We start from the raw sequence: 14,275 nt of genomic DNA on the forward strand, positions 1-14,275 counted from the left end.
GAGCAGCAGGAAAAAACCCCTCATCCCCCACTCCGGGAGCTCCACATTCCCTGGAAGGGCCTCTGTCCCCCCCAGCTGTCACATCCCCTTCCCCCCAAAACAACCACCCCAAAGCCCAGGGAGACTCACACAAACTCTGAGTCAGGAGGAACCCAGCAGAGCTGCTGAATTATTCACTTGGCTGCTGTTTTTAGACTGGAGCCACAGGAAACAACTCCCCAGCAGTGAGCATGGCTGGATGCAGCCCCTCTGAGAGCCTGAACAGCTCTGCCTGAAGCCCAGGAAGGATTAAAGCCTCTGTACAAAAAAACTTGCACCAAGAGGGAAATACACAGGCAGGTAAAAGAGCAAAGCCAGTAGAAAAGTTTCTAATTAGAAGAACACACCTGTAGCTGTCCTAGTTACAAAATGCTACACAGAAGAAACAGATTTTGGATGATTTTGTTGGGTTTTTTGTTTGGGCTGAGGGGATTTTTAAATGTTTTTCTCCCACAAATCTTTGTCCTAAGGGCTCTCCATCCCTTCATTCCCAGCCTGGATTTGTGCTTGGGATTGTCCCAGCCCAGGTGCAGAACTTTGCCCATGGCCTGAGGTTGGCACAGCCCCACCTCTTCAGGCTGGCCTGATGCCTGAAGTTCTAGATTCCATATTTTCCAGATTCTGTATATATTAGTATATATATATTTGTGTGTGTATATATATATATGTATATATAAAATAAAATTATTCTTATTATATTATTGTTGTTATTATTATTATCATCATCATTATTATTATCATTATTAATAATAATAATATTATACTCTGAACTTCATATAAAGTGTTAGTAAGTTCTCCTCATAGTTTAATTAGACAGAACAACCATTTTCCAGCCCCAGGACCAAGAACACCATTGCAGCTTCAGGCCCAAGAAGTGCAAAGAGTGAATTGAGGAGAGCAATCTGGGAGGATGGGACTGCAGAACCTGGAGCTGTAATCCACTAATTAACCCCAATATGGAAATGGACCAAAACTTACAAAAATATGACAACTCCTGACCCAGAGTCCATCCTGGGTGCAGCCTCAGCCAGGCTCTTGCCCTGCCCAAGGTGCATCCTTTGAAGTCTTTTAATAAATCCTGGTTTATTCCTTTGGCAGTGCCCAGCCCCTGCTCCAGGGAGCCTCCTTAGGTCCCTGGGGGTGCCCCATCCCCTCCCTGCAGCTGTGCCAGCACCAGAGCTCGGTGTCACCAGCAGAGTGCCCAGGGTGCCCCAGCCCCACTGCCAGGGAGGCTGGGCAGTGCTGGTGCCACCCCAAGTGTCCCTTTTGTCACTGCTCTGCACTGACACCACTGAGTGTGACCATCCACCCACCACGTGCTCCACCCAGCAAATCCCAGTCTGGGGACCAGGATGAGGGGTGGGACAGAGTGGAACACCCCTGTCTTTGAGGGACAGGTTTCCAACCCTGCCAGGAGGATTCCAGCTGCAGGCACATCCCCTCGCAGCAGTGCCTCCAGAGCAGCAGAGCCAGCCCATCCCCTGCAGGAATCAGCCCTGGGCTGGCAGCAGGACCCCAGAGACTCCCAGCACACAACAACTCGGGAGGGGTTAGTTTGAGATGTTTATTAGGGACATTTATTGCACAGCAGTTACAGCTTCACGTGGTACAGAGCATTGCAATTCACAACTCAGCAGCAGCAGTGACAACAGACAGTGTGCAAGCACAGGGGGTTAGAGCACAGCACAGCTACAGCAGCACTCCAGGGCTGCAGGGGAGCAGGGCACCTGGGCACAGACCACTCCTGTGCCCCCTGCTCCTGGCAGGACCCCTCACCCAGCTCCCTGGGATGCTTCCAGGAGGGACAGGAGCTCCAGCACTCTGCACAGACCCCCATTCCCTACATCCCCTGGGATCCCACCCAGAGCTTGGGGTCAGGGCTGCAGGAACATCACCCAGCCCCAGAGCACAGCCCCCTGTGCCCACAGCCCCCTGTGCCCACAGCCCCCTGTGCCCACAGCCCCCCTGCTGTCACACCAGTGACCCCATGGCACTACAAATGAGCCACGGGGGTACAAACATGGCTGGGAGCATGGGTGGCATGGGATGGGTGATCCATGTTTGCAGCAGGGGCTGGAGGAGCTGCCCCTGCCCTGCCCAGCCCCATCCCACCCACTGGGGTGCCAGGATGGGCAGCTGCTCCCAAACTCCTCTACAAGTCCCTCTAGCCAAGACTTTTAAAACATTTTTACCTTTCATTAAAGTAAAACATCTGTGGGAGTGGGCAAAGTCTCATATTCAGGTACCTGAAACCTTCCATAATTTAATCTGAAAATATTCCATATTTCAATCTGAAATTTCCTTCCTTACTTCCAGGGTTTTTGGGAAGGAGTGTGACAGCAAAGCCACTCCCTAAGGCAGGAATTTGGGGCTGGCTGCTTTCCTTCATACTCCCAGTTATGGCAAGGGCTGGTACCCCAAAATGCACCCCTCAGACACCAGGCTTATGTTATTTATTCTCTACTTCTAGGGCACAAGAGTTAAGCCCACTTAAGGCAAAAGGTGAGAAAGAACAATTGAGGAGCCAAGTTAAAGTGATGCTGCCTTGCTTCAAAATCACATTAAAAAAAATAAAAACAGCTATGAAAAATCTTTCAAAAGAAAGCCAAGAAGGCAAGAATCTCCTTTTATGGCCACAGACACCAAAAACCCAAAGGAAAGCAGATGAAGGACTCACAGGTTGGAACTGATCTCAGGTCTTTCCCAGCTTGAATGATGCTGTGAAATTCATGGGGTGGGAAGCAAGAGCCCAGTTTGGGGCTCCAGGACCTGGAGTTATCCCAGAAACAACTGTGCACCAGGGAGGAGAAACCCCTAAGGAGGCCTCAGGGGGGGGCACAGAGGGGTAAATTGGCACCAAAATGGGGAGAGAAGTGCCAGGTCCTGCTCCGGTGCAGTGGCCAGGCTGTGACTCAGCGCTGGCACTGCCACCCTGCCGGGAGCATGTCAGGTCTCCCTGGGGACAGACAGCAAAGCAAGGCTGCCTCGGCTGGGGGAGATGCCCCAAGCTGCTCTGCTGGCACTGGCACAGCCCTGGCAGTGCCCACTCCAGCTGGGAGAGCCCCTCAGTCCTGCCTGCAGCAGCACAGGGCTGCAGTGGGCACCCCGGGCAGCTGCCAGGCACTGCCCTCACGACGAGGAAATGCCATTTTTAGGCAGGTGAAGCTCTTAGATCTTGTTTTGGGCAGTTCAGCCTCATCCTGGATTTGGGTTCAACTAAATCCCTTCCATCAGGCGTGGCAGGCCAAGTACCCTGAGCTACAGCACAGGATTCTCCTCACCCAACAGAGTCCCTCACCTCCCAAGCCAGGCTGAGCCTGCCTCAGGTTAAACCCTGCTTTCCCTCTCTAATTATCTCCTCCTTTCATGCTTGGTTTCATCTATGATGGAAAAATCAGCATTTTTGTCTTTGGAAAGCTTTGCACCTCTGTGGGGCAGTGGGAATCCCACTGGACAGGCTCCTGTAGCTCTGGTTTAGGTTAAACCAGGCAGTTCCTTCTGGTGCTGCTGGAAATTGTCAGGATTATTTCAGCACAATATCACAACTCAGTGCTTCTGTTTCCCCCACTTTTAGCAGGGACAGATTATTTCTCGTGGCAGGTAAAACTCCATCCAAGGCTGTCATTCCCCACAGGAAGGTGTGAAGTTAAAAAAGGCAATTTCCTTCCTTACTTCCAGGGTTTTTGGGAAGGAGTGTGACAGCAAAGCCACTCCCTAAGGCAGGAATTTGGGGCAGCAGCTTTCCTTCATACTCCCCACTTATGGCAAGGGCTTGGACCCCAAAATGCACCCCTCAGACACCAGAGCTGATCCACCTGTACCTCAGGACTCTTGGTTTTCTGTTTCTCAAGTCTACCAAGTGCTAAAATTATCTGAACCACCCCAAAAAACAACATTATTACAGACCAGAACCCATGGGAGAGGGTTTCCAAGCAGCAAGGAGCAAGGCAGGTACTCTGAAAGGCTGTGGTGAGTGTGGGGACAAGGGAAGGGAGCTGCAGTCATGGTGGACCCATCCACTATGGAAGCACAAGTGGAAATGTCAAACCTTCTCTTATCGAGCACCATGAAAACGGAGAGAAATTAAATTTCAAGGTGATCAAAGCAAAAATGGAGCTGTGGTGGTGATTTCAAACCAGAGGCACAGTGCAGTTCCAGAGCAGGGTGCACTTTTGTGCTTACACAGAGAGAGGAAGGTTTCAACAAGCACTGCAGAGCACAGGGAGGAGGAGCAGGATGGAGCCACCCTTTGGTTCTTCTACAGCCAAGTCCAAGGAGGTAAAGCAAGAGCTCTGTAAAATGCTGCAGATTTTAGAAGTGTAATGGCAGGTAGAAAAGGACACTGGTCTCGTGTCAGTGGCAGCCCCATGTTAGGAGACAGTCTAGGCTTCTAGGAGGAGAAAATAGAAGAGAGGAAAAGAAGTAGGAGAGGGAAAGGGGATGGGGAAGGGGGCAAGAAAGCGCAAGTGATTAGTAAACATCACATGGAGCACACTGCTCAACACCAACACTCACCAGGGCAGCCAGCAGCTCTGCCACCCACACAGCTCTGCTCCCAGGGGGGCTGTCCCCTGCCACCACACCCCAGGAGCACAGCTTGCACTGGAAGCTGAGTATTTCTGTGGGAGCCCCAGAACTGCCAGCAGGCTGCCTGGAGGGAAAGGCCAGCCAGGGGAAGGATGAGCAGCCAGCAGGGATACTGCCCCAGGGAGCTTCTCACCTGCCAGCAAGAGCATGGGCAGCACCTTGGGCGAGAGGCACATCCAGATCAACCATCCTGGATGGATTTCATCCCAGAAATTTGGTGGGCTTTTATTTTTAAATACATATTTCCTTTGAACTCTAGGCAAATATCCCACAATGAAGAGTTACAAATTGTAAATTACACATGAATTCTTGGTTCCAAACCTGCTGGTGGTTTGACTAAGCCCTCCCTGGCCTTGGCCTAGTGGAGGTGAGCAGTGAGCTGCCTCCCCCAGCAGGGATTCCAGAGCACCACTGAATTCCCTGCTCCCAGCCCTGCACCCCTGGGAATGCTGCTCCAGCCTCTCCATTTCTCCTTTTAAGGAAGAGCAGGATCAGCAGCAGGACTGCAGGGGATGTGCCCAGCACCCAGAGCTCCCCTCTGCAGCTCTGCACTTCCCAAAACCAAACCCCACAGGGCCACGCTGGGCTCAGCCTGCCCAGCACTGAGCCCTTGGCACGAGCTGCCAGGCTCTCCCTGCCCAAAGCCTGGCCTAGGCACAGCCCTGAGCAGGCTTTGGGCACAGCCCTGCCCAGTGAAAGGAATCCAAGGCTCCATGGAGGGGCTGGCCCCGAGCTGGAGAGGTTTGGGTCCCTGCCAGCTGCTGCACTGAGGGAGCCTGGGGGTGCCAAGGAGTGCCAGGAGCTCGGGCCTGGCTGATGCCAGCTCTGCAGACACACCCACAGGGCTGCAGAGATGCTGCATGTAATAAAACAAGGTCAATCATCACCTTGTTTGATGTGATGAGTGAAGGGAACCATCCAGCAGTGCTTCTTGAGCTCCAGCCCAGAGAGATCCACACTGGCATGTGCAAACAGCTGAACGACCTCTTTTCCTTGGAGTGTTTCAGAATCAACTTAAACCCAGCTCTGCTTTTTAAAGCTTTTAACCAGAATCAACTCAAACCCAGCTCTGCTTTTTAAAGCTTTTAACCAGAATCAACTCAAACCCAGCTCTGCTTTATAAAGCTTTTAACCAGAATCAACTCAAACCCAGCTCTGCTTTTTAAAGCTTTTAACCAGAATCAACTCAAACCCAGCTCTGCTTTTTAAAGCTTTTAACCAGAATCAGCTCAAACCCAGCTCTGCTTTTTAAAGCTTTTAACCAGCTTTTAACACTGCTTTTTGTAGCAGCAAGCTGGTTTGCCTGAGCATCACCTGCCTCACTCCTCTCCTGGCTGCTCCACTTCTCTGCCCTGGGATTCCACATCCCTAAGAATCATTTCAGCTTCCACAGGGAATGGATCCTGCTGAGAAGAAAGCCCCAGAGCAGAGGTGGTTCAGAGGCAGGGATGCAGGCTCTGGGCAGCAGCACCTCTGTGGTGTGGGGGCAGATCCTGCCCAAGGCCATGCCCAGAGGATCCCCCATCCTCACTAAGGACACAAAACTCACTCACACTAAACCAAACTCTAAAATCCTGAAGAGAATGAACACACAGAAGTGCTTTAATTCACCCCCATCTCCCAAATGCTCATCATTCTTTCCTGAACTGCTTTTTAACTCGGGGCTGCTCCTCTGGATTAGGAGGGGTAACACTGGGAGCATCCATTCTGCAGATCCCTGCAGAAATTCAGCATTTCTCCCGTCCCTCCCATGGAGAGCCAGGCCAGGGCAGGCATCCCACAAGGGAGGGGGCAGGGAAAGAGGCCATGAAGGAATTGTGTCATGTAGATCTTGTGTTGCTCTGGCAAACCTAATTAAGTTGATGGCCACAGCTCCTCATCCTGACACCCTGCTCTGCCACTTTGATGTCACTTTTAGACAGACTTGAACAAGAGAAGGAAAAAAAATCAACTCTACCCCACAAAGAGGGAACATATTAATAAATTAAAAAGCTCCAGACACATAAAAGTATCTTTGATCAAAGTTGTTAACATTTAGTGTGAAGAGTTAAACCTCCACAAAGCAAGAGTGAGGCAAATAACAAAGAATTTTTTAAACAGAAGCCAGAAGTTCAATACAAAAATCCTGATGCCTTTAATTATTCAGACCATAAATCTGATTGCATTTCTATCTCATTTAGTTAGAAGTATTAAACAAGAGGGAGGGAATATCCTAAGGAAGGTTCAGAAGCATTCTTAATTTCAGTTTATACTGAATTATAGAAGATGCACAACTTCCTTTTGACCAGCTTTCCAATGGCAAATGAAGCACAAAGATCAATTTTTCTATTCCAATCCTCACTAAGGACATGAAACTCACACTAAACCAAACTCTAAAATCCTGAAGAGAATGAACACAAAGAGGTGTTTTAATTCACCCCCATCCCCCAAATGCTCATCATTATTTCCTGAATTGCTTTTTAACTCGGGGCTGCTCCTCTGGATTAGGAGGGGTAACACTGGGACACCCAGCCAACCTCAGCAAAGATCTGGAGCTGGGATCACCCCCAGGGAGACCAAGGGAAGTCCTCCAACATCCATCCCAAGAAAAGAGAGAGGCCCCACAGCCAAAACCCTTGTGACAAAAGGGAAAGGATGGGCTGGAGTTTGGTGGGAACCCCAGTTCCCAGCAGAGGCTCAAGGGGAAGGGAAGCAGAGCTCACTAAACCAGGAGCAACCTCAGCACCTCAGCCTGACTGCAAGGCTCCATTCTTTTCCAGGTTCTGCACAAGCCTGCAATGTTCATCCACTTCCATCACAGTCAGAACCACCCTGGTGCCATGGCAAAAGGTCCCCAAGGCTCGGTGGCACCTGTGCCACTGCTGGAGCAGGTTGGGGACGTGCCCATGCAGGGGAGGCTTGGGCTGGAGGACACAGCTGGGTCATGGCAGAGAATAAAAACTGCTCCAAAGGATGGGGAATGTGGGAAAAACCACTGTGGGTCACAGGGAAGTGACAGGACAGGGGACAGTTCCAAAGCCATTTTTATCAGCTGCCTTCCCAGCACTGCCCACGATTGAGAACAGCACACCTTCAGAACAAGGTTTGAACCAAACCTTTCAAACCCCCAAGAAACTGAAGCTCTGTTTTGTTGCCCATTCTTTGAGGGCTCTCCAAAGGCAAGCCCAGCCCCCTGGGAGGAGTGAGCAGTGCAGGGCAGGGGATGTGGCCCAGGGCAGAGCTGCAGCACGTACCTGTGTGGTGGTCCTGCAGCCCGTGGTCACCGTTCTCCACCACCGTGGGCCCCGAGGCTGAGGAATCTGCAAGGGATCAACACAGGGGTTAACACTGCCTGCAACTCATCCCAATCCAGGCCCTGAGCACAGCTCTGTGCAGCTGCACCATCACTGAGGGTGGAAAAGAGCTCCAAGATGGAGCCCAGGCTTTGATGGATGCCCACCTTGTCACCTGGGGGTGATCCTAAAACCAGCAGAAGGAATTATCAGTTCCAGCCCTGAGCACACTCACAGAATCCCAGGATCACTGAGGCTGGAAAAGCCCTCTGGGATCATCACTCCCAGTTTGTGCCTGATCCCCTCCTTGTCCCCAGCCCAGAGCTCTGAGTGCCACCTCCAGGAGTTCCTGGGACACCTCCAGGGATGGGCACTCCAAACCTTCCTGGGCAGTTCCAAGGCCTGGGGAGAAATTTCCATGGAGAAATTCCTCCTGAAACATCAAATATTGCTAAAGCAGGGATCAGGGGAGGTTTAGAGGAGGGTGGTCAGGGTGGGAGATCACCAGTTCCAAAAACCAGCACAGAAAATCCTTATCACTGTGAGACTGAGTCCATTTTGTCAGAACAAAATTTTAACCAGCACCAGGATTTACAGACTGAACTTGGGAAACTTGGCAGCAGTGGACAAGGGGAACAGTTGGCAGCTGCAGGAGGGTCCATTCAGATTATATAAAAGAAGTTTTATACAATGAGGGTGGGCACGCCCTGGCACAGGTGCCCAGAGCAGCTGTGGCTGCCCCTGGATCCCTGGCAGTGCCCAAGGCCAGAGCTTGGAGCAGCCTGGGACAGTGGGAGGTGTCCCTGCCACGGCTGGGGTGGCACTGGATGATCCTTAAGGCTCCCTCCACCCCAAACCAGTCTGGATTCTGTGACTTTATGACCCTGAGCAGTTTTAGGGAAGCAGAACAAGCAGCACCAGCTCCTCCCTGGGCCCTCGGCTCTGCTGGCAGTGAGGAAATGCTCATTTTATAAATAATAAAGATTTCTCCTGAAGAGACACACACTCAGTCACCTGGAGCTGCTGCTGGCCCCTCCTGAGCCCCAGTTTTGTAACAGCCACGTTACCAGGGCCCTTCAGACACAGCAGGGCTGAAGCCAGCCCTCAGCAAAGCAAAAGGAAAAGCATTTCCAGCTCCATCCCTGCCTCATCCTGGTGTTCTGCAAAAACTCCCCATGAACTTGGCAGTTTACAGAGAAACACACAGCTCCATCCTCCTGGAGGAGCTGGGAACAGCACAGGGATCCCTGGACCTGCTCCTCAGCAGGGCAAGGGCTGCTGTGGAACAGGGGAATGGCCTGAAGCAGACACTGGGGGAGGTCCTGGCAGCCCCTGGATCCCCTGAAATCAGGGTCAGTGTGCTTTAAACACCACTGAGTCACAGCTGCCCAAAGGTTCTGCAGTGAGACCCCTGAGGAATTCCATGGAATTCCATGCAGGAGCTGCTGAATCCCCTGGGAGCTCAGCCCAGCTGAAGGAGCCACACATTTTCTTGAGCCCTGTAGAATCATGGAACCTCCTGAGTGGGAAGGAAGCCACAAGGAGCATCCAAGTCCAGCTCCTGGCCCTGCAGAGGACAGCCCCATGATTCCCTCTATGACCACATCCTGTCATAAAAGGAATATTCCCTTTCTCTCAGAGCTGCTCCTTACACCTTGCACAGGCAACTGAGCTGCTGGGATGTTCCACAGGCTGGAGGAATCTCCCCATGGAAAGGGGGCTCAGGCCTTGGCAGGGGCTGCCCAGGGAGGTTTGGAGTGCCCATCCCTGCAGGTGTCCCAGGAAGGAAGGGCTGCAGGTGGCACTCAGTGCCCACAAGGTGGGCATTGGGCACAGGCTGGAATTTTCCACACTGGGCTGGGAGGGCTTTTCCAACCTCAGTGACTCTGATGCCACCACCATTACTGACGCATTAAACCCAGACTCAACCTGACCACAAACGTGGCTGAACCCCTCCCCAGTGGGCTCCCACAGCAGCAGAAGGATCAGCAATGCCATGGCTCTCCTTGGGAAGGACAGAGAGCAGGTAAAATGGTTCCCTTGACACTTCCAGCTTTTTGGGAAGACAAACTTCCAGAAAAATCAGGTCACATCACACCAACCCCAGCCAGCACGAGTGGTTGTTATTTTTAAGTCTTTGAAGGTCAGTGCCTTTGGAGCAAATCAATCTGAGCTTGGTTTGCTGAAGCCCCAGTGTGAAAACACCCAGCAACCTGCCCAGGGCCAGGGCTCCTCCCCTCATATTCCAAATTGCATAAACCCCAAACCATGTCAAGATGTTGTAACTACCTAATCCTCATCAGAATCACAAGATAGTATTTGCATCTGGCTCGTGGATCAAAGGATTGTTTTTATATAAACAAATTTCAGGCAGCGCTGGCTAAACCGATAATCTGGAGCAAATGGGCAGTGCCACCAGCAGCCCCTAATCCCAGGGGACCCCAGGGGACAGCACCACGGCCAGCACGTCCCCAGCAGCACTGCAGCCTGCTCCGGGCACCCCTGAGGGCACAGAGGGCTCTGGGGGGCTCTGGGGGTCACAAGTGCCCGTGCAGGTTTTATCTGTCATGCTGGCATTGAGAGGAAAACGTGAGTGAAAACACTGAGGGACAGAGTGTGACCCTGCTGGTGACTCTGAAATAAGCAGTGTCATCTCCTTCCATTCATTCCTTTCAATATTCTGCCCCAAAAGCACCTGCAGAGCTGCCCCAGCCCCAGATCCAGCAGCACAAGGACCTGGAGCTGCTGCAGGGCTGGAGCCAGGCTGGGAGAGCTGGGAATGTTCCCCTGGAGAGGAGAAGCTCCAGGGAGAGCTCAGAGCCCTGGCAGGGCCTGAAGGGGCTCCAGGAGAGCTGCAGAGGGACTGGGGACAAGGATGGAGGGACAGGACACAGGGAATGGCTGCCACTGCCAGAGGGCAGGGATGGATGGGAGATTGGGAATTGGGAATTGTTCCTGGCAGGGTGGGGAGGGGCTGGCACAGGGTGCCCAGATGTGGTGGGCATCACTTTTGTGATGCAAAACCAGCACACCAGAGCAGCCCCTGGATCCCTGGCAGTGCCCAGGCCAGGCTGAGCAGGGCTTGGAGCAGCCTGGGACAGGGGGAGGTGTCCCTGCCACAGCAGGGGTGGCACTGGATGGGATTTCAGGTCCCTTCCAGCCCAAACCAGTCTGGGGTTCTGTGATGTAACAATTCGGGGGCAGGAATGGAGCTGGACAGACTTTGAGAGGGAAAAGGTTTAATGTCTCATCTGAGATAAAAATGCAAATATCATCTCTGCTGATCTGTCTTTGATCCCTCTGGAACTCTGGGCTGTGTGGAACATTCTCCATCTTCCCTTTCATACCTGATCAAGAGTCTGAACTGCCTTTGGCTAAAGCAAATCCTGCTGGAACAAAGGCACGTATTCCTCAGGTGGGAAGGGAGGGAAAAGCAAAAGGAGCCGAGTCTGGCCTGGGGTTTCAGCTCTGCAGCTGTGGGACAGGGCAGCAGTGCCAGCAGAGCCACCTCGTGGTGACACCCTGGTCCCAGAGCCACTGCTGGGATCGATTCAGTCAAACCAAGCCCATCCCTCCTGGCAGGAGGGTTTGAGTCCTGCAGGGCTCAATCCCATGGGAATGGGGCCCACGGAGCCCCCCCAGCCCCTGGGGAGGGGCTCAAGGACAGCTTAATACATGAAATAAAATAATAGAATTATAATAGTGAAAAGAGAGAGGGGAATTGCTCAGCCTGGAGAAAAGGAGGCTCAGGGGGCACCTTGTGGCTCTGCACAGCTCCTGCCAGGAGGGGACAGCCGGGGGGATTTGGGATCTTATCCCAGGGGACAGGGACAGGAGGAGAGGGAACGGCCTCAGGCTGGGCCAGGGCAGGCTCAGGGTGGAAACTGGGAAAATTCCTTGCTGGAAGGGGCTGTCCAGATGTGGCACAGCTGCCCAGGGCATAGTGCACTCCCCATCCCTGCAGGGATTTAAAATCCCTGTGGATGTGGCACTTGGGGACAAGGTCAGTGCTGGCCTTGGCAGTGCTGGGGATGGTTGGACTCTACAGTCTCTGAGGGCTTTTCCAACCTCAGGAATTCCCTGATCCTGTGGATAAAACCCAAGAGGAACCAGTGGTGTCCAATCCCCCGGGTCACCAGGCCCTGACCAAGGCCCAGCCTGTCCCCAGCAGCTCCTGGCCATCTCTCCCAGTTCATACTGGGCAGGATGTTCTGTGCTGTGGGATTTCCCTCTGGCCAGGTGGGATCAGCTCTCCTGGACATGCCCCCCACCTTCCTGGCACCTGCCCCCTGGCTGAGCCTGGCAAATCAAAAACCCCTTGAAACAGAGCAGGCAGGGCTCAGGAACAACCAAACCACCTGTGTGTTATCAACACCATTCCCACACCCACCTCCAAACACAGCACTGCCCCAGCCAGTGGAGAAAATCAACTCCATCCCAGCCCAGATCAGGACAACCCCCTCCAAAAATTCCTGTGTTCAAGGTTAAAACTCACCAAGGAGTCTGTGGGCAGTGCAAGAATGCAGAACACAGGGACTGAGCACGAGGCCACGTCCCAGCACAGGGCCTGGGACTTTGGTCTGTGCTCAGTTCCTCACCAGAAACACAATTCCCCACCAGTAACCATCACTGCAGAGACAATCCTGCTCCTCACCTCAACTGAAACACTCCCCAGGAGCTCTGCTGTAAATTATTAAACCCCAGTGTCTTCCTTTCCCTTGGAATGTGCTCCCACCTGAAACCCCTTCCATCACCCCACCACATCAGCACCTGAAGGAAAGTGCTGCTGCAGCCTCCAGGACTTTCCTGGAAGCTCCAGAGGATCCTGAGAGCCTTGGAATCACTCAGGAAAGCAGGCAGCACACAGCCCTTGCTTTTATGTAAGGTCATAAGGGGATTATCCCAGAATTTGCCAAATTACCACGTCCAGCCAGGTGTGAGGAAGAGCAAACCCATTCCTCCCTGGTATTTTGGGAGTAAACTATTATTAAAGCTTTGTTCTAGGACAGATTTGTAGGTGACCAAATGACTGCTCATCACAGGTCCCTGCTCTTCTCCAGCCCTCTGTACTCACCCAGCCAGGCTGGGGCCCAGCTCAACATTAAACTCGCCTCATCTGGCTCCTGGGTTTAGGAAAAAAGCAAAAGAAAACCCTGGAGCAGAGCTGGAGCAGCTAAAGCCTGACAGGACGGAGGATTAAACCTCTTCTGACTGGGGAAAGACAATCTCAGGAGCACAGACCGTGATGTCAGAACACATTTGTGCCTTTTAACATAAATAAATGAACGAGTGGAGGCTGCAAGCCTGAGCTCTGCAGGCTGCTCCTCTCCCTCAGGGAAGCCAGGCTGTCTGGAGCCAGGGACATGGAACTCTCTCTGCTACTGCTCAAAAACTTGGTGGTACACTCAGACATGGAACTGCAGCACCAAGACCCCCTTAGGACCTGTAAATCTCACCCAGAGCTCATTTATTCTGGAGCCTCAACAAATGAAGCTCATTCACTTTACTATCTTTTTAAACAGTTACAAATCTTAAATAAATTTCATGGAAGAAAGAGGTATCTGTTTTTCCCTGAAGTGCTGATATCACACACTTCTATTCCAACTCCACATCCACAATCCCAGTTCTGTCATTCCATTTTGGGAGCCTTCTCCACAGCCTCAGGTCAAATGCAGTGTTCTCCTGAGGGTCTGTGCCTTTCAACACAGAAAATCTGAAATTCTCAGCACCCAGGGTATCCTCAGCAGCTCAGGGAAAAACAATAAGAGAAATTAAGATTTTCCAGGACCAAACCCTGAGCCTGGTCTGTGGTAACTGACCCTTTTTAGGCTTTAGTCCTTCCCTGCTGGTCCAAGGTGGGAGAGCTGAACAGCTCCACCCAGGGCCACTTCTCCATCTCCTCACCAGGGTCTCGTTTGCCTCTTGCCAAAGATTGAGATCATGCTCCTGACTGCTCTCCAGCTCTCCCAAAAAAGGGAAAAACCAATCTCCAAAGCAAGAGTGAGAAACTGCATCCCCTCCTTGCCACGGAGGAGGAAACGAGTTGTGCTCAAGCAGCCCCGTGATGGGGAGTGCAGAGAGGGGAGAGGAGGGGCTGGAAAAGCCAGGAGACCCCAGAATCCCTGAGTTCCTGAGGTTGGAAAAGCCTTCCCAGCCCACTGAGTCCCAGCTGTGCCCCACGCCCACCTTGTCCCCAGCCCAGAGCTCTCAGTGCCACCTCCAGCCCTTCCTGGGGCACCTCCAGGGATGTGAACTCTCAACCTCCCTGGGCAGCCCATGCCAGTATTTAATAACCCTTTCCATGAAGGAATTCCTCCTGAAATTCTCTTCTTCCCCCGCAGTATTTGTGCCTGAGCTCTGCCCACAGGATCCAGCCT

General features: G+C 52.4%; 1 protein-coding gene across 11 annotated transcripts in view; it reads right to left on the bottom strand.

The window, feature by feature from the left end:
* MAP4 (microtubule associated protein 4) overlaps positions 1-14,275 on the bottom strand; it is a 146,519-nt gene that overhangs the window by 82,116 nt on the left and 50,128 nt on the right. For all 11 annotated transcript variants that reach the window (XM_039726570.1, XM_039726579.1, XM_039726578.1 and 8 more), the window contains one exon: positions 7,860-7,925. In XM_039726570.1, the coding sequence (XP_039582504.1) occupies positions 7,860-7,925 (66 nt within the window). The remainder of the gene's footprint in view (positions 1-7,859; positions 7,926-14,275) is intronic.

This window comes from Passer montanus, unplaced genomic scaffold (genome assembly GCF_014805655.1).
Source record: "Passer montanus isolate IOZ18808 unplaced genomic scaffold, ASM1480565v1 scaffold59, whole genome shotgun sequence".
Lineage (NCBI taxonomy): Eukaryota > Metazoa > Chordata > Aves > Passeriformes > Passeridae > Passer > Passer montanus.